The sequence below is a fragment of the Xiphophorus hellerii genome, chromosome 8 (genome assembly GCF_003331165.1).
Source record: "Xiphophorus hellerii strain 12219 chromosome 8, Xiphophorus_hellerii-4.1, whole genome shotgun sequence".
Taxonomy (NCBI): Eukaryota; Metazoa; Chordata; class Actinopteri; order Cyprinodontiformes; family Poeciliidae; genus Xiphophorus; species Xiphophorus hellerii.
The window spans coordinates 14,876,993-14,903,467 of record NC_045679.1 but is presented as its reverse complement, the minus strand read 5'-3'; the positions used below and the strand labels follow the sequence as shown (position 1 = coordinate 14,903,467).

The 26,475-nt window shown below is 42.8% G+C and overlaps 2 protein-coding genes across 3 annotated transcripts; one reads left to right on the top strand and one right to left on the bottom strand.

Annotated features, from left to right (window-relative positions):
* Nucleotides 1-60: 60 nt before the first annotated feature.
* On the top strand, nt 61-3,764 carry car15 (carbonic anhydrase 15). The gene is made up of 8 exons (XM_032568969.1): nt 61-483; nt 578-607; nt 2,033-2,209; nt 2,315-2,460; nt 2,564-2,656; nt 2,737-2,803; nt 3,243-3,403; nt 3,484-3,764. The coding sequence occupies exons 1-8, from the start codon at nt 429-431 to the stop codon at nt 3,694-3,696; spliced, it is 942 nt and encodes a 313-aa protein (XP_032424860.1). The 5' UTR covers nt 61-428; the 3' UTR covers nt 3,697-3,764.
* Nucleotides 3,765-6,761: 2,997 nt separating this feature from the next.
* On the bottom strand, nt 6,762-24,838 carry setd1ba (SET domain containing 1B, histone lysine methyltransferase a). Of its 2 annotated transcripts, none has more exons than XM_032570097.1 (18): nt 24,727-24,838; nt 22,323-22,474; nt 22,001-22,099; nt 21,040-21,310; nt 20,115-20,236; nt 18,666-19,754; nt 15,189-15,947; nt 14,536-14,709; nt 14,238-14,331; nt 13,598-13,818; nt 13,445-13,523; nt 12,965-13,360; nt 11,297-12,520; nt 9,910-10,076; nt 9,708-9,833; nt 9,483-9,602; nt 8,827-8,964; nt 6,762-8,734 (listed from the first exon to the last, which is right to left on the bottom strand). In XM_032570097.1, exons 2-18 carry the CDS (start codon nt 22,458-22,460, stop codon nt 8,561-8,563), a joined length of 5,391 nt encoding a protein of 1,796 aa, XP_032425988.1. In that variant the 5' UTR covers nt 22,461-22,474; nt 24,727-24,838; the 3' UTR covers nt 6,762-8,560. The 2 variants fall into 2 exon arrangements, with proteins under 2 accessions (XP_032425988.1, XP_032425987.1); XM_032570096.1 differs by lacking the exon at nt 24,727-24,838 and adding an exon at nt 22,704-23,779.
* Between the last annotated feature and the right edge of the window lie 1,637 nt (nt 24,839-26,475).

Here is a 26,475-nt window from a genome sequence, read left to right as displayed (position 1 = left end):
GCTATATCTTAACTCGGACCGTTAAAAAAAAAAAAGTATTTAATTGATCAGATTAAATAATAAAATAATTTGTATTAGACCATAAAATAACAATGTAATTCAGTGTGTTTATGTACATTTAGAGCATAAAAATACCTTTATACCCACATTGATGTATAGATAAAAGCACATCCTCTGGCTCTCATGAATGGCTCTTGTTACTAGTCACTGAGCATCTCTGATGGCCTCGGGGAGGAGGGGTGAAGCCGTCCTCACATCAATGAGGCTGTTGATCAGAAAGGACCACTGGACTGGTAATGACACAGTTCACTGATCAGTCCCAGAGAAAATAAAACTCAGCTTTCACCACCCACCCTACTTAAGCCGGACGTTCCTGCAGATCTGTCTTCATTCTACCTCAACGCACTGAGACGGCTGCCTGAGCCACCATGCAGCGGAGCGCGGCTCTCCTCATGCTCCTGCTCCTGTTGTGCGCTGATTCGCGTAAGAGTCCAAGTTGATATCAAAGACTTTGTTTCTGGTTAGTTAAGTTTAAGGAAACATCTGGTTGATTGTGCTGGTTATTTGTGTCTTCCAGAGGACTATTGCTATGATGAGCCAGACTGTGGTAAGTAAACGAACTATTGGTTTGACTGACGACGAGGGTAGGTTTACATTTGGATCCATCATTTTAGCAGCTTTATGTCTGAAAATCTTTTAATTCAGGACTAAATTTATAGACAGTAATTAGCCTGTTGAACCAAAATATAGTAAAACATTTCATCTCCAAACAACTTGGTAGACTTTAAAGCTTTCGATGCAAATTTCTCTTGTGCTAAAGTTGTTTTGCGTCCCGATTTGATCCTGTCCTCCATGTTAGCTCAGCAGCATCTTATGCTACAGATTGAAGCTGTTGATCATCTCAGCTTCTTATTAAACAGCTTCTGTAGATTTTTGTTTTATCTCCTCACAGTTAACAGAAACTTTCAGATTTATTTCAGCAAGTTTCATTGTTGAAACTATGATTTTTTTTTTTACTCTCTTAAACCACCTTGTGGTTCCTGAAGAACATAAAAACCTACGAATGCATGTAGGCGCAAATATAGTCATAAACCTTCACTAATATTTGGTTAAATGTCCTTAAGTGACTGGAAACTATTTACTTTTTGTTGCTATCATCTCTTAGGTTTATTCAAGTACATCCAAAAAATGCTCAATAGAGTTACAGAGGCACCAGAGTTAAAAGCCTGCTTTACATATAGTTTTTTTGGTTTGTATTTATAGTTTTATGTTTTTAAATGATCCTCATGTGCCCCTTTTTCTAATGGCGCCCTGGGCAGCTGCCTATATGGTCACCACTGTTTCCTTTTGAAGATTTTGATTGAAACTGCAGTTAAATAATTTAGTCCCATAATCTCAGGTTTGCAAGCAAGTTTGAAGGTGTTGATTTTAGGAGAAATCACTTCTGTCTTATTTGGCGCCGTCTTAGTCAGTGTTGATGCTTCACACCTCCCAGGTTATCAGCTTTAGCCTTGGTGGTTACCAAGGCTGAATCCTAATAAACCTGATTTCAGTTAAGTGGGAAATGATACGAAACACACACCTAAAGCTGTTTAAGAATGACAAAAATCCGATTGATTTTATGGAAAAGCCCTCATCCCAATGCTATCAATAGTATATTTCTGACAGTATAATGTATATTAAAGTATAAAAGGTATAATTGTAACCTTCAATTTCAGAGAAAACCTTCAATAAGCTGGTACTTGTGGACCCTATTTTTGTTTTTAACATTTATTGAAACAATGGGCCACACATGGGGCCCACACATGGGGCCCACACAGGTATGCTGGCAAGAAGGAGGGTTTGAATTAGTTCTGGAGTCAGGGTTATCTGACCTGAAAATCATGTTTAAAAAGATCCCCTGAAAATTACATATTTTTTGATACTTTTTTTGCTCTCTTTTTGCTTCTTGAAACACATATTTAACTTTTATCTTCATCCTGTTCTGGAGAGTCCAGTGGACTCAGTGATTCTCTCTTTACCTCTGCACCAGATCCATATTCATGGGGCGACTCCTTCCCTTCATGCCACCCTTTACTCGAGCGCCACCACTCTCCCATCAACCTGGACCAAAACTTGGTCCGAAACGACTCCTTGGGGCCGTTGCATCTTGAGGGTTTCGACGCGGTCCAAGCAGGCCACTGGACGCTTGAGAACGACGGACACTCTGGTGAGCATCCCGCAGATTCTCCTCACCAACAGAGAGTTCCCGTCGTGTTCAGTGTTGGATTTGACATCCGTGTTGTGTCTTTCCTCCCCCCTCCTCCTCCTTCAGTTTTGCTACAGGTTGGCAGCGGCATGGCTGTGAGCGGCGGAGGTCTTCCAGATGTTTACCACACCGTCCAGCTGCACTTCCACTGGGGAGGCCTGGCGACGAACGGCTCTGAACACACGGTGGACGGGCGCAGATATCCGATGGAGGTACAGTATGGTCAGTAGGCAGCTCCACTCCGTCTGTTTCAGCAGGCTGCCGCGCCGCAGCCGCCCCTTAACGCCTCTGCGCCGGTTTTGATGTCGTCCACAGATGCACATAGTCAACATGAAGTCCGTCCACCCCAATGAGTCTGCAGCTTTGGACGATCCAACAGGATTTGCTGTTCTCGGCTTCTTCATTGATGTTAGTTGATGAAAACATACAACAGCTTCAGTTATAATGTGGCTGCAATGTTTTGCATAAGGTTGTGTGTTTTGTTGCAGGTTGTTTATGCAGACAATGTTCATTTTGGACACATTTCGCAAAAACTGTCTTCTGTAGCGTACAGAGGTTAGACTCACCACTTACAATCACGTGCTGCTGCACTGAAGAAACTGAATTTGACCGAGTATTTTTGGTCTAGTTTCTAGTGCAAACATCTTAAAACACTTGAAATAAGACAAAACTAAATTTCCAAACAAGTTTTCAGCAAGATACAGGAGCTTATTTTAAGTAAATAAATCCTTCATTTTCATTTTTATAAAAGTACAAGCTTCACTTTTAACAAGACATTTTTCTCTTCTTATAAGAGAAATAATCTGCCAGTGCTAGAACTTTTTCGTCAATATTTAGGAATCACTGACTTAAAATTTTTGCTGAAAAGTTACTTGTGGGTTTGTTTTGTCTTACTTCACATGCATTAAGATATTTTCACTAGAAACTAGAACCAAAGTACTTGGTAAGACTTTGTTTTTGCAGGTTTCTAACATGGCTGCATCTTTTCCTCAAGGCCAGACGACTAAAGTGAAGCCATTCCCTCTGCTGAGTCTCCTGCCGAAGCACAACATGAGTCAGTATTACCGTTATTCTGGCAGCCTCACCACCCCACCCTGTTCTCAGGCCGTAGTTTGGACTCTCTACGAGGTCCCCATCTACATCTCCTGGTCTCAGGTTGGTTCTGATTCCTAAAAAAAAATCACAGGATTCCTGCCTGGCTGTTAAAAAAAACAAAAACTAAATTTCTTCCCCAGCTGGCTCAGTTTACCTCACAGATCTTCTCGACAGAGGAAGACGCAGAGCAGGTGACGCCTCTGCAGAACAACTTCAGACACGTCCATCCCACCTTCAGCCGCACCGTGTCGGCCTCCAGAGATGCTGGGCTCCTGGGGGGGGCGGCCGGTCGACCGAACCGGTCAAATCTGCTGCAGATCATCGTCCTGGGCGGTTTCATCTTTAAACTTTAACGCTCCTGTTTTCCCACAATGATGTCCGAGATTTCTATAAAAACCTCACTGGAAAGTGTCAAAGGGTCCTTTGTCTTTGTTTTGGTGTTTTCTTTTAAATCTGATTCCTAGATAGGTTCTTATTTTGTATATTTTTACATGAACTAGAATGGTGTTCTAATGACATCAAACTGATGTTGCTTTCCCTTTATTTATATAGATTTCTCATTAGAGTCGGAGGTAAAGTTGGGAAAAATCCTCCATGAAATGTATGAAAATATAATATATTATTGTAGCCTGGCCCAAAATATTGTTTTTGGTTTTGTTCTTTAATAACCAAACTTATTAAAGAACAAAAACAGAATGTTACAGATCAAATCTCGTCATTTTATGACGATAAACGTCCAAACCTTTGCTCTGAATGAGGTCCAGCTCACCAGAAACATTGTAAAATGATAATAAAAAAAAACAAATCAACCAATATCTTCTAAAAATGCTCAAACCTTTTCTCATTTTTTAATGTTGCAACCTGAAGCAATTTATTTTATTCAAATATTACTTGAGTGGCTCTTCTGTTGTCACTCTGGCTGCGTGTTAAGAGAACCTCACACTTTGGAAGCCTGTAACTTATTTTTTAATTATAATTATTCTGTATTTAACTTTCTTCCATCATCCCTCTCGGCATGATGCTGCCACAGCTGTGATTCACTGGCAGATGTATGGAGCCTAGAGCGAATTATTGTTTTCCCAACTGAGCTGTGGGTCTCTGCAGCTCCTCCACAGTTACCATGAACATCTTGGTCCTGTCTATTTTTAGAGAACATTTGTGCAGTTTAGCTTCTCTTACGTCACAACAATAAATATAAAACAGCTGTTGTATATTAAATGTTACAACAGTTTCACTTTAACTGGATCTTGCACTATGTACTGTCTATATATATATATATATATATAACAACTGACCTGTTTAACAGATGCATTTGCTTTTAAAATTAAACTTTAAACAAGAAAAATTACATAAAATTTGACTTTAAAACATTAGAGAAAGTCTAAAGTTTTAATTCAAAACATAAATGTTATTTAGTCTAAGCATGGGGACAGAATAACATTAAATAACTTATGCATTCCAACAATTTAATCAAGTCAGATTAGCATTAATTCAACATATTTTTACTCAAGTAAAAGTAAAAAAAATGTTTGGTAAGAAGATTACTCAAGTTATTTGATTTAATATTTAGAAATTAAATCAGACATAAACAACAGAGTTAAGTGGAAAATTTTGTACTTTTCCAAATATAATCTTCTTCCCTTACAGATTTGCTGTATCTAGTTTGACCTTGAAATGTCTCAGCAGGCTTAGTAGATACAAACTAACATCCTTGTGTTGCAGTAGTTTTCATTTCATTATGCTAATCGGTTTAAATAGTTTCCATCTCAGGAAAAGAGCAAGCATGTGGCGACTGTGGAAAGGACTCAGGAAACAAAATGTAATTTAAATGCACACACACACAGGGAACAAGCCAATCAGGAGAGGACCTTGAGGCAATGTAGCCAATTAAATGAAAGAAAGCCAGAGATTATCCAATCCGTTTGTTTCACACTCTTTTGTTTGATCTGATGAATATTCAGCATTGAACGTTATACTGAAAAATATGCCAGGTTTTAATTAAAAGGAAATAGAGGCTAAACCTATTACTTTACAATTTTTTCTAATATAAATCAGACAAATACCAGGTCCTGTGCAGCTTCGGGTCACTTCATGCAAACAAAATGAAACAACTTAGGATACCAGAAAAAACATCGTCAATATGAGAAAATATCCTAAAACTTTGTAAACAGTGCTTAACTTTTAACCTACATGATAATATTTACTCCCATCTTTTCTGAGAATCATTTTCAGACCATTTTTGTCCAAACTTTAGGATGTTACTGCAGTGACTTCTGGCTCGTAATGTGGGGTTTGTTTAATAAATCTGAGAACACAGAGCAGCATTTTATGATTCGGACCAATCAGTTCGAGCTCAGCAGATGGAGACGGGTGTGAGTTTGGCTCCCATGCTGCTTCGCTCGGCCCTGCCTCTCCGCTTGTGGTCACACCATCCTGTCACACACACACACACACCTACACACACTCCTGATTAATGCTACTATGTTATTCTGAACAAGTGGAATAATTTCACGACTTTCAGACATAATCCATACCTAAAAATTCAGACATATTTAAAATCTTCTTCCTAGCTTCTGATGCAAATTCTGACGTTCATCCATTCTGGCTTTACTTGAGGCTTAAGTTTATATACCTGATTTCTGAGAACCAATCAGAAGAACAGGGACATTTTCTGGCCACAGATAAATATAGATCCGTTACAGATGACTTCGTTATCTATAATGGGGCAGGATTTCACAGGACTGCATACAGAAATAACCAGATTCCTCAAGATTCAACAATCTTTCACGTTGTTTGAGAGAACAAAAACACAGTTGGGTTATTTTCTGTTTTTTCAGTAAGTCTGGAAACAAAACTAAGCTGAGGTTGGTTTCCAATCCAGTTATGTGGTAAAAGACACACATATTTCGTTTTATTGGTCATTGTGTGTAAGATTGATCAGCTCTACTATAAAACAATAATTCTGTGTACTGAATTAATGGAATGGAAACACTGGAGGACTAGACACCAAAAAAGTGTAATGGTCCCTTTAAAACATGGCACAAAATCCAGTTTTTTCTATTTTATTTAAACTAAATTCACACACTCTGTAAAACCAAACCACTTGATTCATTTTACCAAAATTGGAGTTGTTTCATTTGAGAGATGACGGGTAAAGATTAAATATAAGAATCGATAAGAAGCAGTTTATTCTTCAGAAATTAAGATTTTATTTTAGATAACAGAATAAGAAATAAAGTTTTGAATTCAAGACTGTAAAAACCCAGAAATGAATAAATCAGATTCAGTGACGTTTGTCCTCTCCTTTCTTAAATTCATATTAAAATTGTATTATGCATGTAATGTTCTCTGAACTGTGTTAAGATGCTATAAATGTATAAGAATGGCCCTCCTTGCTACATTAAAGAAACAACCACTGTTTATGGATGTATGCAAAAATTTATTCGTTATTTTTTTCTTTTTCATACACTTATAATAAATAGACACGAGAAATGGGCTGAAACTTCAGTCCTCTTCCCAGTGCCATTTCTGCACCTTTTTTTTTTTTTAATTTTCCACACTGCAAAGAGTTTTTCATAGAATTTACAACAAAATTTAAAAAAAAAACAAAAATAACAGGAGCTTGACACAAGCTGAATATCCTGCTACCAGCTGACGAGCTCAGCGCTCGCCCCCTTTATGATACACACATGTCCGAGCTGTGTTCAAGTAGCAAATCCCAAGAAACAAAAAAAAATATATATATATATTTATATCATATTCACAGTTAAGCTACTTACACGTTTTAGGATCTCAAAGCAAATGGGCAGAAAACGAAGACGTTTCCACAAGAAACAATCTTTCAAAAAGGGAAGTGGAAGCTTTTCCTGTACACAGCGGACCTTTTAAATAAACAACCTTTTAACCATCAGCTCCTTTCACAGATCCCTGAAAATATTTAAATATTCAGTCTTTCGATTAAAAAAAAAAAAAAAAAAAGGGGGCGGGGGAAAGGATCTTAAAAGTGTTACATTTCTGAAGATAAAAAAAGCTTTAGATCTTCTGTACAGATTCTCATATACAATATGAACATCAGAGGTGGAAAAAAAAAACAAAAACAAACAGAAACCTGCATTATTAATCCAAGTGAATGAAAAGCGACAACTGACTTGGTCTTCCAGGGCTTTGAGAAGGAGAGGGGCGCAGGTGCGAGCCCTCGAGTGCATTTAGTATTTTATCTTTCATCTAAATAAACGACAAAGACAGAGAGGCTCCAGCGAGGAGGCCGCAGGCGCCTTGATGTTACTGAAAATACAACAAAACATGATCATCAAGAGAGGGGAAAAGTTCCTCGCGGTTGCTCGTTAACACATCAGCAGCTTCCTCATGATTAAACAGAGACAGTCGTACATTAATTAATTAATTTGGCACTTAAAATAATGAATAACTGCCCCCCACCCCACTCCACCCCAGAGCTGAAAACTCAAGATTGCTTTTGAGTTGACTTTCTCTTCCGTTTTCGGCCAGCAGGGGGCAGCGCACTCACATTCCCGCACCATCAGGTACCGACACTCATTCATGCAAAACACGCACCCATACATAGTGTATCTGAACAAATAGGCATGAAAATACCTAAACAAACTGTTAGAAAAAAAAAAAAATATATATATATATATATATAGGAATATGATTAATGCAAATTTTTGCAGAACATCGTTAAACCTTTGCATAAACTAACAGGAAGCAGCACGACCTGTCCTGGACAGGTGGAAGATGCTTGAATACTCCAGATTTAACCATTTGTATCTCGGTCTAGTTTGATTTATTTCGCGCAGGGAAGGAAGCGGAGAGAACGCTCCGCCTTCCGCTCGTCTGCTCCAAAGAGGGAGTAACCTCAGGCATCTTAAAGTGTGACTGAGCAGCTGAACATGTGAGTTTGTTTTTCCTTGTACCACAAGTGGTGTTTTGGGGTAAAGCTTATGAGACAAATGAGAGGAGAAAAGTGTAAAATAAAAAGCCGAGCCCCGAACCGAGCCGAGCCGGGCCTGGATGCTGCAGGAGTCGTGCAGAAATACTGGGGAGAAAAAGTCACACTGGCAGAAAAATAAACACAGTTTCATTTGAAGAGCACCGTGAATTGTAAACATTCTAGAGTTTAATGTATGAAGAGTGCAGGTCAGGTAGCTTAGCTCGACCCGGGTGAAGCGCCGGGTCGCTTCACGCTGCGAGGGGGGTCCGTTAGTTGAGCGTCCCCCTGCAGTTCTCCGCCCCGCACAGACACGGGATCTTCTCGTCCTCGATGGGGAACTTGTAGTCGTACGTGATCTCCTCGTTCACGTTGATCGGCTGCCTGGAGTAAATCACGATCTTCTTCTGAGACTCAACCGTGATGACTTTAGCATAACAGTTAGGCTGCAAACGACAAATAAACAATAAAAAAACTCATAAAAACAACGTTTTTTTTAAAAGTTTGTGTTGGTGAAATGAAGATGACGTTGCCCTACGTTGCAGCTGTGGTTGATGAAACGGGCAAAGTTGCCACATTTGGTAGCATCGATGATGGTGTCGTGGTCCACGCGGAACATGTAGCTGCTGCCGATGCCCTCCTCCTCGTAGCGCTTCTCCCGCATGTCGGCGATCACCTGGCAACCAAAAAAACCCACAAACGTTTCCGTCAATCCCGCTCAGCTTCACACGATCAGCATCCAAACATTCCTGCGTGTTACGGCGGCATTAGTTTGTCACTTCTGTGTTTTTTCTGGTCATAAATACTGAACACAAGAAATAGAAATAGGAGGAATTGATCAAATATTAATAAAGAGATGTCTGCATTTGTACATTTTAGAATTAAATCGTATTGGACTTCTTATCACAGGATTTCACGACAGTTTTTATGATTTTTAAAAAAATTTTTTTGCAATAATCAGTGTAGTGGGAGTGACAAACACCGGCACCCACAGGTGGGAGTTAGCATCACTTAAACACAATGATTCTGACCATTTTTGCGAAATAATTTGGGTAAAAAACTGGAGGAACCGACTGATGTAATGTTGCGTCTGGAGAATAGAGGGACACATAAAAAGAGATGGCGGCAAGAGATTTGCCCCTCGGGCCTCGACTTTGACATATGTGGTATAGATGGAGCCGAACTGCGTCTCACCTGTCGGATGTTTTGCCCCACGTACTCAATCACCATCTCATCAGCAGCAATGGGCTCCATGGCGAAGAGACCCCAGTCGTGGATGTGCGACTTGCAGAATCGTATCTTCTTCTTACGGAACTAAAAAGGACAAAAACGCACAAATGAATAAAAATCCTTTGTTTGTACCAAAACACTTTTGCTCTTGCTAAATGTTCCTCCGTGGGAACCAAACGACAGGATTACCTTCAGCTGGTTGAACTTGAGCAGGTCGCTGTCGCATGCGAAAGACGAGAGCAGCCGCCGCTGCTCTGACCGGCGCTCTGAGCCGGCTCTGGTGGACGCGTGGACCTGTGCAGGAATGCTCATGCCCTGCGACAGTTCAGCGCCCAGGTTAACGCCCAGCGACACACACATGTGCATTAATTAAGATATAACTTCCACCCACCTGCGTGTCGACCGGTGGCTCCTCCGACTGCACCCGGGAGCTCTGCAGGTACTTCACCTTGTCCTTCTTGTCGATCTTGTAGTATCCCTCGCTGCGGGCGCAGCCGGTGGCATGATCCCGCATGCCGTCGTCTCTCCTCTTCTTCTTCACCCCGGGGATGTGGGTCGGTGCACAGAAGTCAAGGGAAAAAAAATCACCCAAAACTCCTAGAACGTACCTCGCTTTTACAAGGTTTGCACACTTTTCCCACAGCAAAATTCAAGCACTTTTCAAACATTTTCAAGGTAACTTTTCCTGCAACACAATACAATACAAATAAACTAAAGAATCACTATTTATGATATTATGTACTCCCGTTATTAATAATGGCTTGTGATTGTACATTCTACAGCACAGTACACTAAAATGTAACAAAATGTCATGTTTTGAAATGATTCTCAAAAAAAATATTTGCGAAGTTTTTAGACATTTAGCAAATAGAAATAATTTTAGGTCTAACTGACCTAAAACAAGAAAGTTTAGTTTGATTTAACTTCAGACAGTAGGAATAAAAAATGTGTCTTTTTATTGTCTATTGTCTCTCCCACTGTTAGTCAAACATTAGGCATTTTATTACCAAACTTTACGCAATGACTGAAATGATTAATCGTTATGAATCGATTATTTAAATAATGGTAATCAATTTGGTAATCAACTGATCGTTAACTGGACAATAGAGTAGGAGAAAAGCTGATAGCTGAAAGAACAACACACTCAGAGCAGGAATTAAGCCCAGATTGTTTAAAAAATAAAGTTTTCATTGAAGATAAAAAAGAGAAAAGCTTCTTTTTCTGTAAATATGTTCTTCCCAGAACTCCGCAAGTGCAGTTTTAGCGTCACCTGGTACAAAATCTGTAACAAACCAAAAATCTATCAAGCACCTTTTGCTATCCAATTATTTATCAGATAATCAAAAAAATAATCAACATATCAGCTGTACAATCTATTGCTAATAAGTCCAGCATCAAGGGCTGAGTTTTTCACAAGTTAATGTTATTAGTATGTTTTAGTTACAGATGTATCTCCTGTTACTATTACATTTTAGGCAATAAAGTGTTTGCTTTCTTATTTAGAATGAATTAATTAATTTATTTGCTCAAGTGGTTAAAAGAAAAATATGCAGAACGTGAAATGTTTTAATCCGATTAATATTCATAATAATCTTTTACTGAAAGAATCGTTAGTCGCTGCCTTACAATATACAAAAATCAAGAACTTTCAAAGATTTCAAGCATCTGTGCGAACCCTGTTTAACCAACAGGGGGAGCTGCTCTTTGATTCACACAAAGATTCAGATTGTAAACAAGAGGTTTTGATTGATCGAACCAGGAGCAGCAGTAAAGGATATAAGGATGGTTGACCCAAAGCGTGTCGTTGAGCCAGTCGTTGCCGTTGTCCTGCTGGAGCATCTTGTCATACGTGATCTGCAGTAGCCGGATGTCCTCCTCATCGATGCCTTCGTTCCAGATGTCGTACAGGATGGTCATCTCCTCGAAGTCGGAGCGCGGCTTGAAGTAGGCGCGCTGCGGCGTGGTGACCGGGGACAGGCTGCCCAGCAGCAGCTCCTCCCAGCAACGCCGCGTCTTGCGAGCCGGCTTGGCGACGGCGGGCGGCTCCTCGTCGTAGGAGGGGAAGCCGTCTCCGGAGGGCAGCAGCGTCTGCGGCTCCACGTCTCTTTCCCGGAAGTCCAGGCTGGTGTGTTTGGGAGATCGGACCGTCGTCAGGGAGACGCTGTCCAGAGCCGGCGCCTGGGGCACATCAGTGGACTCGGAGGAAAGCTCGTCGCCGGCCTTTTTGATTTTGGGTCGCCCCGGTTTCTTCTTGGAGGCGGTGGCGTCAGACATCAAGGGGATGTCGCCCGAAACGCCGGTCGGTAGATCTTCAGGCGCGACGGCTGAGTGATCGGCTCCAGCTGCCAGTGACGGAGGAGCGCTGATCGGCGGCTCCTTGAAAACAGGCCGCTCATCAAAGCTCTTCCTGTTCAGCGTCAAGGCTGCAGGTTCGGGGAAGACAGGCGTGAAGGTTAAGTCTCTACCGGGAGTTCGAGGCACGCCAGCGCTGAGGATGGGGGACTGGGACGGGTAGGAGAAGGGGCTGCCGGGGATGTGAGGTGAGCTGAGCAACAGGCTGCTGCCTGTCAGAGGGGCGTCGCTGCCTGGCGTGTTGGGGATCGTGTCGGTGCTCTGGGATTTCCCCAGACAGCGGGCGCGCTCCATCAGGTCCCGGCCCGGCGTGCGAGGGATGTCCTCGTCCGTGGGGAGCCGGGGTCGCTGAGGGAACTCAGGCAAAGGTCCGGGGGGCGGGTGGAGCAGGGAGCGACTCTCTACGGCAGGGTGAGGGGGGAGGGGGAGGTGCATGGAGGACGTGGAGACGGATTTCGGGGCAGGTGCGACAGGATGGGAGGGGGGTAGCTGAGTCGGGGTGCAGGGCACTTCCTCAGGCTCTGCTTTACCTTTGGGTTTGACCTCCTGGTCGCCGTCAGGGAGAGCGCCGGTGGGGGTCAGGGGCCGGAGGCCTGCTATGTGGTCCTGAGGTTCAACCTTGACGTCAACGCAGACTTTCTCCTCTTTGACTATTAATAAAAATTAAAAAAAAAGATGTTAAAAATCTTTGAACTCAAATTGTATCTTAAAAATATTAAAACAGTAAAATTTGAGCTATTCTGTCAGGATTAATTCATCCCTGAAGCCCCCTGCACTGGTGGCAGCAGCTCTCCTGGCTAGGGGCTCTAGGGGTGAACAGGTTTTAAATACCCTAGGACCTAGGAAACAAAAAGGGAAGTAATGACACTAGGAAAAAAGAAAGGAAAGAAGGACAAAAAGGAAGTAATATGTGAGTGAGTAGGAAAAAAGGAAGGAAGCCAATATATCTTTCCATGCTCTTATTTTCCTCACTCTTATCCAGACCTGAAACGAATTTAAATTGTGTTCCAGATGTTTCCGTTCTGTTTCCAGATGTTGCACAGTAGGAACCTTACAGGTTTTGCACAAGGAGCTCGGTGTGGACCCTCACTCACCTCTGACCCCCTGGTGCGCCAGTGGCTTCAGCTCCTCGGGGGTCTCCTCTTCGGGAGGACTGGGAGGTCTGCGTTTGAACTTGCTGCTCCGCTCCTCTTCCTCTCTTCGCTCCTCCTTAAACTCCTGCACTTGGACGGTGGGAGGAGTCGCTGGTTTGACATCTTCCTCCTTGTTCTCCTCCTCCTCATCGGACGACGAGGTTGAGGACGAGGAGGAAGACGACGTGGTCTCGGCCTCTTTTCCGTCCACCTTCTCTGCGACCGCTTTCACGTCTTCCTCCGTCTCTTCCTCCTCCGAGCTCATCTCGTACTCGGAGTCGGAGCTTTCGCCTGACGAGTCGGAGCTCTCGGCTGAGGAGTCGGAGCTGGCCTTGGAGGAAGCCGAGCTGTCCGCTTCTGCAAGTAACGACACAAAACGGTGGATAACAGAAAAATACAATCAGACCCATAACAAACGTTTCTTTTAGGAATCTGACGTACCGTCGTCGGACGAGTCTGACGATCCGCTGTCACTGGACGAGTCTCCATCTTTGTCTTCGTCCTCCTCGTCGGCACTCTCCTACGAGGTCATTAGACATCATCATCATCGTGTCGTTTACCTACATCCTTAAAGGATTTTTTGACGAGACTCACTTTGGCAGACAACAGCCTGTCTGGAGCCTTGTCTTCATCGCGCTCCTCATCGACGGCGTCGGACAACGACTCTTCCTCCTCCTCCTTCTCCGAGGTGTCCATCTCCTCCTCTCCCTCGCTGTCCAGTTCGAGCGGTCGCGAGGGCCGCCGCTTGGCCGAGGGGCCGTCGCCGGCCATTTTGGAGTCGTCTGACGGGAGCTCGGCTGCGTCTCTGTCTCTCTCTGGAAGACATTTGTCACCAAAACTGTGTTGGGGGGCTTTGGGAGAGTTTTCACACCGTTTATCTCATGTCTCAGCTGCACACGTTAATGTATTTTATTTGGAAGGAAAGAAGTAGAAGGACAAGGTTTGCACACATTTCCTATAGCAAAATTCAAGCACTTTTCAAACTTTTTCAGCACCGCAATATGGAGATAAAAACAATAGAAATGAACTAAAAAAAAAGAGCTTCTGTGAAAGTATTCTACATTTTACAGCAGGAACAAGGCAAACTAAACTATAACAACATTTTACACACTTATACTATTATTAAAGGCATTAAATATGAGAGGATAGAAATTTATTAGTAAAATGTTTTTAAAATGTACCATTTCCCTTCCATAAATCCTGATGAATTACAACAAAGTTTGTGGATTATTACCTTCATCCTCCAGTTCGTCGTCTGCTGGGGTGGCCGGTCGGGCTCGTTTGCTCTCTCCTCCCGTTGCTGTATCAGGTGGGTCCTTCCTTTTCACCTGAGTTAAAGGGTTAAAATGTTTTCATTAATATTTTCAAAAAAAACAATATTACATAACATAACATTATAAGACCAAACAAGTATATTATGGGATGGTCATAGGTCACATGACAAGGGGAGGTGAACGTGGCATCGTGTATAACTCGACCGCAAAACTATCAAGTTTAATTTAAACGAAAAGCAGCGCTGGAAAGTTTCTCACCTTAAAGGACGGCAAGCGGATGGCTCCTCGCAAACCCATCCCCAGACCCATTCCTTCGTAGCCGAGCCCTTCTCCTTTATTCCAGTTCTCCAACAGACTGGAACCTATCGTCTCTTTGGGTTTGGGTCGCTCTTCTTCTTTGCTCTCAGCGCCTTTTACTGGAGTCAGAGATGCCTGGAGAAAATGAAAAGGCGTTTTGGTTTCTAGAAATCCAAAAAAGCCCCCCAAAAAACCCTCTTTTTTTATCTAACCTATTTTGAGAAATAAACCAAAGAGACATATGCAACTCTCATAAACACAAGTTTGCAAAGAAGGGAAAGCTGTTGATTTGGTTGACATAAATCAAACGTGATTTCGAGGAGTATTTGCATTCATAAAAACATAGTGAACGTCAGAGCAAATGCATCATTTCTGCCTATTGTCCCACTGACAGCAGCCACGCAATTAATTCAAAACTACTGGCTGAGTTTATGAAAGCCGGACCGCAGGGAGGCAAATCTGCAGCAACCTCACAGAAAGGTCATTATCTGCTACAAAGAACCGATGATTCAAATGGGAAAGATTGCTCCCAACGTTGGTGTAGATGGTTTAGCGTTTTATCTATTTTCAGATTGCGGTGCAAACATACACATTTCAGGAAGTTTGCATTTTACCTTTGCTGAATGCTCCTTCTTATCCCACCACTCATCGAATGCCCTGAAAGCCACCACCTCCACCATTTTGCGGTTGAGATCCCTCTTCATGATGGCCTTCAGCTCCTTGACGATGACCAGCAGCACGCCGTCAACCGTGGCTTTATGAGGGTCCTCTTTTTTCGTCTCGTACCCCGGCGGAGGAACCGTGGGGTTGAACTGTGGTAAACTGGGATGGTGCCACTGTTGCCCTGGCACACTGGTGCTGCACGCCGGAGCGGCGGCGGCGGCGGCGTCCAGTGAAAACGCCGGGTAGAGCCCGCCGAACTGCCCCGAGGTGCCGCCGTCCATGAAGAGCGGATACGAATACGGCCCCCTCGTCTGAGTCATGCGGCTCAGCATCTGCTGCTGCATCTGGAAGGATATGTGCATCGTGTTCCACCGTTCCCACGGCACGCAGTTCATGAGACCCATCATCTGGATCACGTCCTGATGATAGTGGCCGATGGGCGAGATCATATGGGGAGGCACTCCATGGTGACCGCGCAGGTGAGCGGGGTGCCCCAGCATGTTGGAGTGAGGGTCCAGGTGTTGAGGGGCGATGGCGAAGCCGGCTTGATGCTGCATGGCGTGGTAGCTGGCAGGGTGCATGGACATGGTGTGCATGGGGGACACTGCCGAATTTACCACGATGCCCTTGGCACATTCCCCGCTGGTGATGGTCGCTCCTGGCATCTCGTCGTCTGAGATTTCCATGTCTTCTCCCGACGACTGATGAGCCTGGGCGAGAAGGGGACAAACATGTCAAGAGCCCATATCTGTGCAGTCGTCAGCCTTTTTCCGTGTCTGTGCTCTCTGAGCAAATGAGATTGCAGTCTTCAAACAACAAAATTAGATTGGTAATCCAGAGAACTTTTACTTCAGAGAGAGGTTTTAAATACACTATTAAATAGAGATGTAATGATTAATCTGATTAATTGTGATTAATCGATTATTCAAATAATCATCAACTAATTTAGTAATCGTTATCTGGAAACTCAAAAAAAAAAAAAAAAAAAATCCACTCGCAGAAAAAATAGCATATTCAGAGCAGTAAATAAGCCAAAAACTGTACGAAACATATATAAATTTTTTGGATAAAAACACCTTTGTATGTCAATATGTTTTACCCAAAACTCCTCTAGCGATGCAGTTTTAGCTTTACCCGGTTCAAATTCACTAAATAATGCTATATTATTGCATTTAAACAACAAAATGTTTATTTTCTTCTTTAAAAAATGAATTAAATTTATCTTTCAAATTATTTATAATATTGTTAAATAAAAAAATCTGCATATATATGCCAATTTCTTTTCATCCTTTTAATTGACTACTCTTCAGAATAAGTGATAAAATCGATTCCTAAAATAATCGTTATTACTATTAAACTATTTTATATTAAAACCGGTTAGGACTAATGAAGCTGATGTAGTTGAAACATTTAAATCAGTAATGAACTAGTGAATCTTTCAGAATGCCAGCTATAAATAATTCCAGCTCTAATCTGAGTTCAAAGTTTTGTATACACATTAGCGCGGTCAAACACAGCTGACCTGTGGCTTTGGTCAGCACGGCTCCAAGCAGAGCTGACTCCCTCTTTTATTAGAACACAACAGTGGAGAAACTACAGAAAACTGTAATAACAAAATACAAATGAAGGAAAATATATTGGCAGCTCTGGTGAAGATTCATAAAAATCCCTAATCTGTTCATTTATTGTAGCAGAATAATCTTACACTGACAATTTAGAAAAATCCAACAGAAAAATTGTTCTAATAAAAATAACTTGTGACTAAATTGTCAATACTCCTAACTATCACATTAAAATAAAGTACCTAAAGCCTTTAAAATGCACACTTTTTTAACTGGCCTATTAAACTGCAACATTTCCAGGAACTTTTTAATCGTAATGCGTGGCTTCCTGTTTTCCTGGGGTGAAAATACGATGCGACACCGAGCTCCTGATAGCTAAAGGTAACTACACAGTCAGAATGATGCAAGAGGAAATCTCTGAAGCTAACTTTTAGAGAGCTGCAGCAAGAGGTGGCATCCTGAGGTCAATAAGTTTTTATAGCAACCACTGGTTATTTCAGAGCCATGCGCTCATCTGGTTATATGGAACTATGGGTTTTTTTTCAGCAGGTGTGGCGTGACAAAATAATAAATGTGGAAAAAGAGCCCCTCATGCCCAGTGTTCAGTATGGTGGAGGATCTGTGATGCTGAGGAGCAGGGGAACTTGTCAGAGTGCATTAACTCTTCGAAATGACTGAGAAACGCAGCTATCGCAGTCTCTACTAGAAAACTGACACCAGATCATCATTTGGTCAGTTAAAATTCTAATGATACAAAATAGAACGACAAATTAACAACAAAAAAAATTATGAACAGACAAAAATCAACATTCCCTGTGATCGTCTCAGTCCGTATAGAAAAGCTCTGGAGCTGAAGAGACGAGAGCAGGAGAGAGGACCTCGGACTCTGGGTGATCTAGACAGATTGTGCAAATAAGGGTCAAAGATTCCTCTCTATAGGCTCCAACCTTGTGAAATGCTATAGTGGAAAACAAAGCGCCGTCTCTTTGGACAAAAAGGGGGTTGCATGAAGTATTTAAAGTGTCGGTGGCAATAACTGTACTACTGGCAATTCTCTCACAATAAATTTACCCTGTATGTTCTGTATGTTTCAGTGTCAGATTGAGCTACTGTATAAAAAAATAAAACATTTTAAAGTATTTTGCACATTTGTGCAAAAACAATCCGTCACAAGCGGCTGCAGTTGTGGAAGCAGGCTGACTAAACTTGTCAGGGGAACGGCGTTGTTATCCAAATGACCTGTTTGTACTGTTTGCTTTGTGATAAGTTGAAATATGAGAACAGAGACGTAATCCCGACTGTAAGTCTCTGCTACAACCAGGAAGTGTGAAGCTGAATGGGGCCAACAGCCAAACTGTGTTTTCCTCCCTGCGAGCAAGTGCAGCGAGTGTTAGAAAGAGGAAACGTGACGCTTTGTTCTCTTAACTGCAACGCGGCTCGAGTTTCTCCCTTTAAAGATAGTATAGTTCAGAAATGTAGCCTTGCTGGTCAGAGTGTGAGCCAAGCTTCATAATTGTGAAGCCAATTTTAAGTTAGGAATCTAAACTCGCAATTCAATTTATACTGTTGCTTATTTCAAAGATGCCTGTCTTGACAGCAGTTGTTGAGAAACCAGAATTTCCAACACAAGGCAGAACAAAAACAGTGACACAAAGTCTTTACTACTACAATCTCACACTGAAACTAGACCTGACTTCCTGTGTCCCTGTTTAACTGTCATTCACACCTGCATTCATCAACGCCAGCCTCACACTGCTATCACCCAGTCAAGACTTAATAAGTGTGGCTTGTTGCTGCTGCCACCTGCGCGCCAGTTCTTGCAAAACTCTTGTGGTTTCTGTCACACACCCCGTGTCTGCGTCTTACCGTGTCCATTTTCTCAGTGGGACTGTTGCCTGGAAAAGCTCCGTCTTTGAGGTCGCTTTTTCCCATCTTTTCGTTGATGGGAGAGCCGATTCTTTTGATCAGCGAAGCGGTTCCGGGAATCGGCTCTTCGTCGTCGGAGTCCGGCAGCGGGGTCGGGCTGATGTCCTCCAAGCCCGTGCTGGATGGCCGAGAGTTCTGCTGGCCGCCCGCGAAGGGTGGGATTGGGGACAGCTGGGAGGACGAGGAGGAAATGGGGCTACCTTCCATTCGCACCTCGTTGTCCGAGTCCCGCTCATCCAGAAACGGCAGCAACTTTGTCCTTTTTTCCTTGAGGAGCATCTCAATACGCGAGTCCAGGCTGTTGCGTTCCGGATCCAGCGCCGGGGAGCCGGGTGAAGGGCAGCGCTCTGGTGTTTGAGGGGGAGGGGTGGTGGGTTGGGGAACAGGTTCCGGCGGCGGCTCTGGGATTGGAGGCGTTTCTGGTCTTTCCTTAACGGGCAAGACGTCCGTCGGGGCCGTCGGAGGCGGCTGCGGCGGTCGGAGATACTCGCCGTCCCTTTGAGCCGGGTGATGGTACGGCGACTCTGACGGGGGGAACGCAGGCGGCAAAGCGGCTTGGTAGGGCGAGAACGCGGACTTAAAGTTGGGCGTAGCAGGAGGAGGCGCTGTGTAGTTAAAGGAAGGGGTTGAAGGTGGAGGTTCAGGTGGTGTCAGCTGGTGCTGCTTGAAAGAAGCTTGATCAGACGGAGTATTCCGATACATGTTGCTGCGGTACTGAGGCCTCTCCGGCCGGCGGTTGTACGCGTCCTGGAACTTGCTCTCGTGCCTGCGGGACTTGTAGCCTCCAGAGCTCTCAGGACGGCTCGACTGATACGCAGGCGTGGACTGCCGGCTGGAGTAACTGGAGTCCTGAGAGAAGGGCGTACCCGGCTGGCGAGGGGTGTGAGGGGTTCCCTGGGACTGGGGGGTGTCCTGCCTTATGCTGGAGTAACCCGTCTCCAGGCTGAGGGGGGTGGTGGAGCTGCTGGGTGGCAACACTCCTCCTATAGACATGCTGCTCTCCGACAACCTGCGGATGGGTTCACAGGCCTTAAAAAAAAGACATTAAAATAAGTTATATTGGGAAAAACGTATAGCAATTTGAAAAAAAAAAAAAGTGATTATATGAACATAGCAACATTTCAGTGAAGAGAAGATCTAAAACTTTGTAGGTTTCTGGGCTCAGGAAATATCTTACAACAAGGTCAAAGTGCATTGTTTTTTACAGCTTTGAGAGTTCAGACCAGAGTCAAAGGTCAAGATAACATCTCTTTTCAGGCTTGGATTTTACAAAATAACAATACTGGTCAAATGAGAATCAAACAACACCTAATTGACCATATAGAAACAATCATCAAGACAACATTGTGTAAAAATACTCCTTATATTTTGCTAAAAGTTTCTTTTTACCAGTAATGCCTCTGCAAGACTCCGAGGGGAAACGTCCCTGTTTTCCTCTCCGCCAACAGGCAGCGTCCGTGGTGTGTAGCTGCCATTCATCAGGAGCTGAAAGTACCTGAGGCGATTCTCACCTGCAGGACAGTTAAAATGAGCCGGTCTGATGCAAGATTTAGAAAGAAGCAGGGCGGCTAATAAAAAGTGATCAGAAATTTTAGCTGGTAATACATATCTCTGTAACAGTTGGCCAATAAAACAGAACAGTGGCAAAATCAAAGGATGCATTATCAAAGTGTTAAAAGCCTTCAAATAAATAAATATAGATTGTTATGGCAATCTAAAAAGACAAATAGTGCAAATACTAATCAATGCATACAATAACTGCATCTTAGCTTTTAAAAAGCGCATGTTTAGTTTTTTGGAATGAATGAAAACAGTTCAAAGTGCACTTAAAAAATTACTGAATTAACTCCGTATAAATACAAATATTAAGAAAAAATATATTAACATGCTCTATGGTAAAATGCATTTCAGATGCTGATTTTGAAAGACATTTGGAACTTTGAATAGATTTATTAAGTGTAAAAAGAATATTTCTCATTTATTAAAAGATACATCAATTGAAATCAACAGAGGTGCATGCGACTCTGACAGATTGGTATTGTTTGTTTTCAAGTCTACAATTATGCTCAGTGGGAGTACACAGCACCCCCAGCTCTGGGCTTATGGGACCGGGCTCATTTTCAATGAAATTCAATTACGTCCATGTAACCAGGCAACACACATAAATGTAAAGACGTGACTACTGTCATTGTGATCATTCAAGACAAACATGTAAAACTAATCTTTCAAATCCATGTTCATGCAACTTATAACTGATCCTGCTCTGCATAAACGCAACCCTGCAGAAGCTTTGGATGAATGAATCACTGTTTACCTTTCGGGTCCAACTCCACGTGGATAATGTTTCCCATCACGGACGTGTTGTGCAGCGACTGAACAGCAACCTTGGCGGATTTCACACTCTCAAAAACAACTTTAGCTATTCCCAGGTGCTTTTTATTCTTCGGGTTGTACAGGATCTCGACCTCCTCGATATCTCCAAACTTTTTGCACATGTCCGTGAGAAATCCCTCCCTGATGTTGTCGTTCAACCTGGCGAACGTCACCTCCTTTGGAGGCACAGGGCCGACATAAAATTCATCGATCTGGGAGAGGAATGACAGGGGTTGAGGTGAGAAGGGCCGTCAAAGTTTAATGTTGCACTATGTGGGGTCATTTCTATCAGGTTAGATAAGGATAAAAAGCTGCAATAAATTCCTTAAAGCACTTAGATCCATAAATGTAACAATGTATCCACACATTGATATACAATAATCAGGCATAACACTATGACCCCAGACAGGTGACATGAATGACAATAATTATTTCTTCATCATGGCATCTGTTAAGCATGTGGGCTATATTAGGCAGCAAGAGAACATTTTATCTTTGGGGTTGATGTGTTAGATCCAGGAAAAATGGACAAGCAGAAGGACCGAAGTAAGTTTTACAACTGGATCAAAGCATCTCCAAAACTGCAGCTCTTGTGGCCTTTCTGGTCTGCAGTCGTCCAAAGAAGTAAAAGCGATGCCCTAGTGAGCAGGGTCTGGTTCATGGGGTCCAATCCAACTCAAATGGCTGAAGAATGAATGTTGATTCAGACAAAAAGTTGTCAGAAAACAAAGTACATTCCAGTTTCAGTCGGGATACCCATGTTGATTATAATGTTATGCCTGACCGGTGCATACTTTAACTCCAAGACCCAAAGATGACAGAGAGGGGGGTGTGTCTGCAACTTCTGACAGCAACTGTTTTCCTCAAGCAGCAATGTGGCATTCGACTCCGATGGCAGATACCTTGAATTTAGGCACCGGTAGGTCTGTCTCTTTGTACTTTGTCCAGAGACGTCCGATCCTCGGGTCACGGACCAGGTCCACCGGTGGTATCCCTGGGTTCTGTTGGAGATAAGGATGGGACACGATCCTGTTAGCCAGGTTCACACCGTATTAACTTGTTGCAAAGTAGTCGTGCAAAAAATCGGAATTGTTGCTTGGTGAAACAGGTGTTCGAGGATGTTGAATATGCCACGGCAAAACAGCCACATAGTAACGGCATCATGGAGGTCGGCTCCTCGGTTACTATTGTAGCCTTTTTGGCCGCATCAACGGCGCCACTTACGGGCATGCTGAAAGTCTGCCCATCGTAGCGATAGAGTTTGTGGGATCCCTTCTTGAGCGCCGGGTCGATGATCAACTTGTAACTTCTCCAGTGGTGACTCTTCTTCTCCGCCGAGCCGCAGACGGGATGACTGTCCATGCCGTTCGCCAAACCTGAAACGGCAGCCAGCGACAGGGAGAGAGGAGAGCTAGCGTTATCGGGAGCCAGGGCTAAACAGTCTCCCGACCAACCAGCCCTTCCAAACACTTTAAAACAGCCCAGCGCTACACATGCATGACTCCGGCAATGAGGGGAAATGAAAATTGGATGTAGCGTATATCCCACTTACGGAAAAACAGGCATTAGTAAAGCTGGAGAAAGAAGAAAAAAGAACAAGCTTACTTGAACTCTGCTTTCTCCCATGGTCTTCGTTCAATCTGTTCCTCTCCGCTGGCTTGGACATGGTTAGTCCGATCGAGTGTTTTTTTTTAAATACACAAAAAGATGAAATCGCCTTGCTTTCTCCGTTTACATTACATGATTTCGCTTGAAGAATACTGCCTCCTTTTCGGCGAGAGCCAGCACATATTGCGTGTGTGTGTGTGTGTGCCTCTGGTCTCTAGCTGCTGTCTCTCCCACAATACACCGCTAGGCTTGCCCACCCCCTGCGCACATCGCACTTTCGCCACAAAGTTGCTTCCATTTCCATCGTAAACTCAACTAAAAAATCATAATGGATAAACACGAGGAACAATAGCACAAATACACCTAAAACATATGGGAATCTGAGCTCTAGTGATAGTCTAGTGCGCTTAAATCACTAGACTTATAACTCTGAGTAACAGTGTTGAATCTGCTGATTGCGTTGACTTAAACGGCAAACAAGCTAAACTCAGAGGGCAATATCTTCTTAACTGCATCTGAAAGCTAATAAAGGTGTTTCGGGTACGAGCTGTGTGCTATACAGACGTGTCGCTGCATATTTTAAAATAGAAAAATGAAACCCAAGTGCTTCCAGAGACTCCAGTTGGCTACTTATGTTGCATTTAAATCAAATTAATACGACTTAAAAGGGACATTTGGTTAGTTAGCAGCTGGTTTCTACAGTTTCTTTAACGTTTGTGACTATTGGAATGCAGCGGCTTGTTTCGTTTCTTTCTGGCAGTTGACACTTAACGGACGAACTAGAACAAACAGCAATGCCTGACTTATTATAGTCATCAAACTATTCAAAATTCACTGGTATTTCCTGATCTTTAGCTTTCTTCTTTTTTTTTTTTTGTTTTTTTGTTTTGTTTCAACGAAGAGCGTGTTGTCGAGCAAACTGGGTTTTGTTTGACATTGCCTGTTGTTTTGCAGTGCTCGGGCAATTGGCTGGTTAACAGCGGCAGCTCGGCGGGCCAATCAGAGCCCGGCAGCGGTGGAGCTGCCTGCTATTAGAGGCAACGGCTCAGGAGTCCTTCAACAGAGAGAGCAGGGAGAGGGGGCTGAGTACGCTCTCTCGGCAGCCATTTTCCTTAAAACAGGACTCAATGGCCTATATGGGTTTCCTTTGTTCCAAAAGGGATCTTTACACTTGGTTTCCTCATCTCTTTACGGACTATGATAAAACGTATGTTTGCTCCTTTTAAAGGATTGGGAAGATTGGAAGAGAATGTAGCTACTGGATGTAATACCCTGTGACATTTTCAACCTTTTTTTTTCTTTTGCTTGGAATCCATCTTTGTCTTAACTAGGTCATGGCACACCCATATAATATTTATATTTGTTAAGTGAAAAACCAAATGTGAATAAACTGTTTTAAGTGATTGGAGATGTTAAATTAGACATGAAAACAGTTAAAGTGATAGATGTTACTATTCCTGTTATGGCCTTGTAGGAAGTGAGTAGCAATAAGTAAGTTTTAATTATTTTAATATATAATGTAACATTTTTGATTGTTTAACAATGTCAATTGTGAGGCATGCAGTAACTATTATGAAAACGACTTTTTTTTCAGTTTCATATGTTGACATTGATTTCTGTACATGTTTAAGTGCAACTTGTCCAAAGCAGGCCATAAATAACAAATATCTTTTCACAAAAATGTATTGTGTTTCTAATTCTTTGTTTTGTTTATTAATTGTCAACATTCTTCCTCTCAAAACAGCAAAATGGCTCGTCTTGTACCCTGCCCTGGAACGGTGGAAACAACCAGAACCACGTTTAGGTTCGAGTCGTCCACTCGCCATTTCAGAGCCAAACACGTCCAAAGTGCAAACGCCTGTCTGACCTTGCCTCAAGGGTATACCTAAATATCTAAAAGAAGCATATTCAGGTAGTCCTTTTTACAAAAAATATTTCTTGTAATATTTAAATCCCAAACAATCCAAAACCTAATAGAAAACCGATGGAGGGAAAGCTTTTTCATTGTGAAAATATTTACCTCAACACTTTGGTGAATGCAGTTAACAGGCCTAAACGCAGGGACAGGAGGGATGTTTTCAGCCCCATCTTCGGATCCTTTAATAATGGCTTTAATAGGGGGTGGGAATGCGTCTCCTGAAAAGGAAGGAATTCCATTAGCACGACAGTTAGACCTCTTTTCAAAAAGTCTTTCTTTTTTTTTTCTTCCTCTCATCACTGGCAAGCATACCCCATCTGACAGCCAGCGAAAATGCATCTTCAAGCATCATCTGTGTGGGCAATATGCAAAACCATCTCTTCTCCTCAAGACAGGATTGAAGTCGAGTATAACCTCGTCCATTTTCGACATTTCTAACTGAGCTACATCATTTAAGCCTACATGGAAATGTTTTAATAAGGTAACGGATTTTTTTTTTTTTTTTAGCTATTTAATCTAAATTTTTAATTGCTTATACGTGAACATATTAGCCACAGACTTTTAAAACTTGACAAAACGATTATAGGAAAAAACTGCTGTAGCCCACATTTTTTTAATGATACAGCAAACTTACAGTTGATATTCAAAATATGTAATCCAAATCTTAAACGAGCAAAAAGCAATCTTATGGAAATCTTGTGTTTTTCTACTGATTCCTTACATCCAAATAAACCTTTTGGCGGTCAGGAGGCTGCTCTTGCTCAGTTCTCTGTCTCAAAATGGCTTCTTAACAGACAAAAGGAGCACTGTGCTGTGAAATGTTGCTGCGCCATAACTGGGTGAGGCTCTGAAAGCGCCCTTATTTTTTTTTTTTTTTTGTCGGAACACTTCCTTCTATGTTTTCGGCACTCAGAACCAAATATGACGACTGTAACGAATGTGGTTATCGTCCAAATGCTGTTTAGTAAAAAAAAAAAAAAAAAAAAAAAAAAAAGAGGATAAATGGTGGACTCTCCATGAGAGGGGGTGAAACTTTGATCATAAAAGCGTTTTCAGGCTGGCAGTTGCTAGGCTGACTTGTAATCCGAGAACTGGATGGTTGCCATGAGAGCTCGAGAGCTTTGCAACAACAACCCCCACACACACTGCCATATAAGGTCAACGGGAATCCGCTGCGGCAAGCCCGTTTGTGTTGTATCTAGGTGAAGGGTGCTTCAAGGCAGAAACCGGCGGATCAGCGAGCGACCAGCACGGCGAGTTTAAGGCGCCGCAGACCAGATAGTGGAAACAAATAAGATCGGGTTCTTACAGTTAACTTCGGGGAAAGAGTTAAATTATAGGTGGGAGGGTCTGGATTCGCTTGCGCAAAGGAGGGGGGTCTCCAGGTGCATTTCAAGGTTAATGTTGCCTTTTTCAATGCGATGGAGTTGCCTGCGAGATAAATAGCAGGGCACAAAAACCCGGCTGTGGTTCAGAGGCCTGTTAACCTCGCATTTATTTAATAGTTTTGTGTTCGGAGCAGTGAAAATGTCACTTTAGTGGACAGTTTTGTGTCGAAACCCACCAGTGAAGGTATTTATAGCCTTGTGTTTGCAGAAAAAAGCAGGGAGAAAAAATTCCCCGCTCGCCAGCGCCGCTCAGTTTACCGCTGACAGACTGGAATATTCCACACAGGGGATTGGCCTCTTTTCCGCAGGACAGCTGTCTCACTCTCTCTCTCTCTCTCTCTCTTTCTCTCTCTGCTCGGCGACAAATATTTCAAGAATTGTTCTCTGTTTATTGATAAAGGGCTGTGTGCGTGTGGACATTCTAGGACACATTTACAGACCACCTTTTTACGCATATGTGAAG

Bases quoted from the DNA above. Each gene is read 5' to 3' on its own strand.
- car15 (XM_032568969.1), top strand. From the start codon at position 429: ATGCAGCGGAGCGCGGCTCTCCTCATGCTCCTGCTCCTGTTGTGCGCT. The intron at 484-577 runs GTAAGAGTCCAA...TGTGTCTTCCAG, and splicing joins CCTGTTGTGCGCTGATTCGC to AGGACTATTGCTATGATGAG. The intron at 2,804-3,242 runs GTTAGACTCACC...CTTTTCCTCAAG, and splicing joins GTCTTCTGTAGCGTACAGAG to GCCAGACGACTAAAGTGAAG.
- setd1ba (XM_032570096.1), bottom strand. From the start codon at position 22,764: ATGTCCAAGCCAGCGGAGAGGAACAGATTGAACGAAGACCATGGGAGA. The intron at 15,948-18,665 runs GTAAGACGCAGA...CTTCTCGCCCAG, and splicing joins CCACTGAGAAAATGGACACG to GCTCATCAGTCGTCGGGAGA. The intron at 10,077-11,296 runs ATATCCTTTACT...ACTTCTGTGCAC, and splicing joins GCTTTGGGTCAACCATCCTT to CGACCCACATCCCCGGGGTG.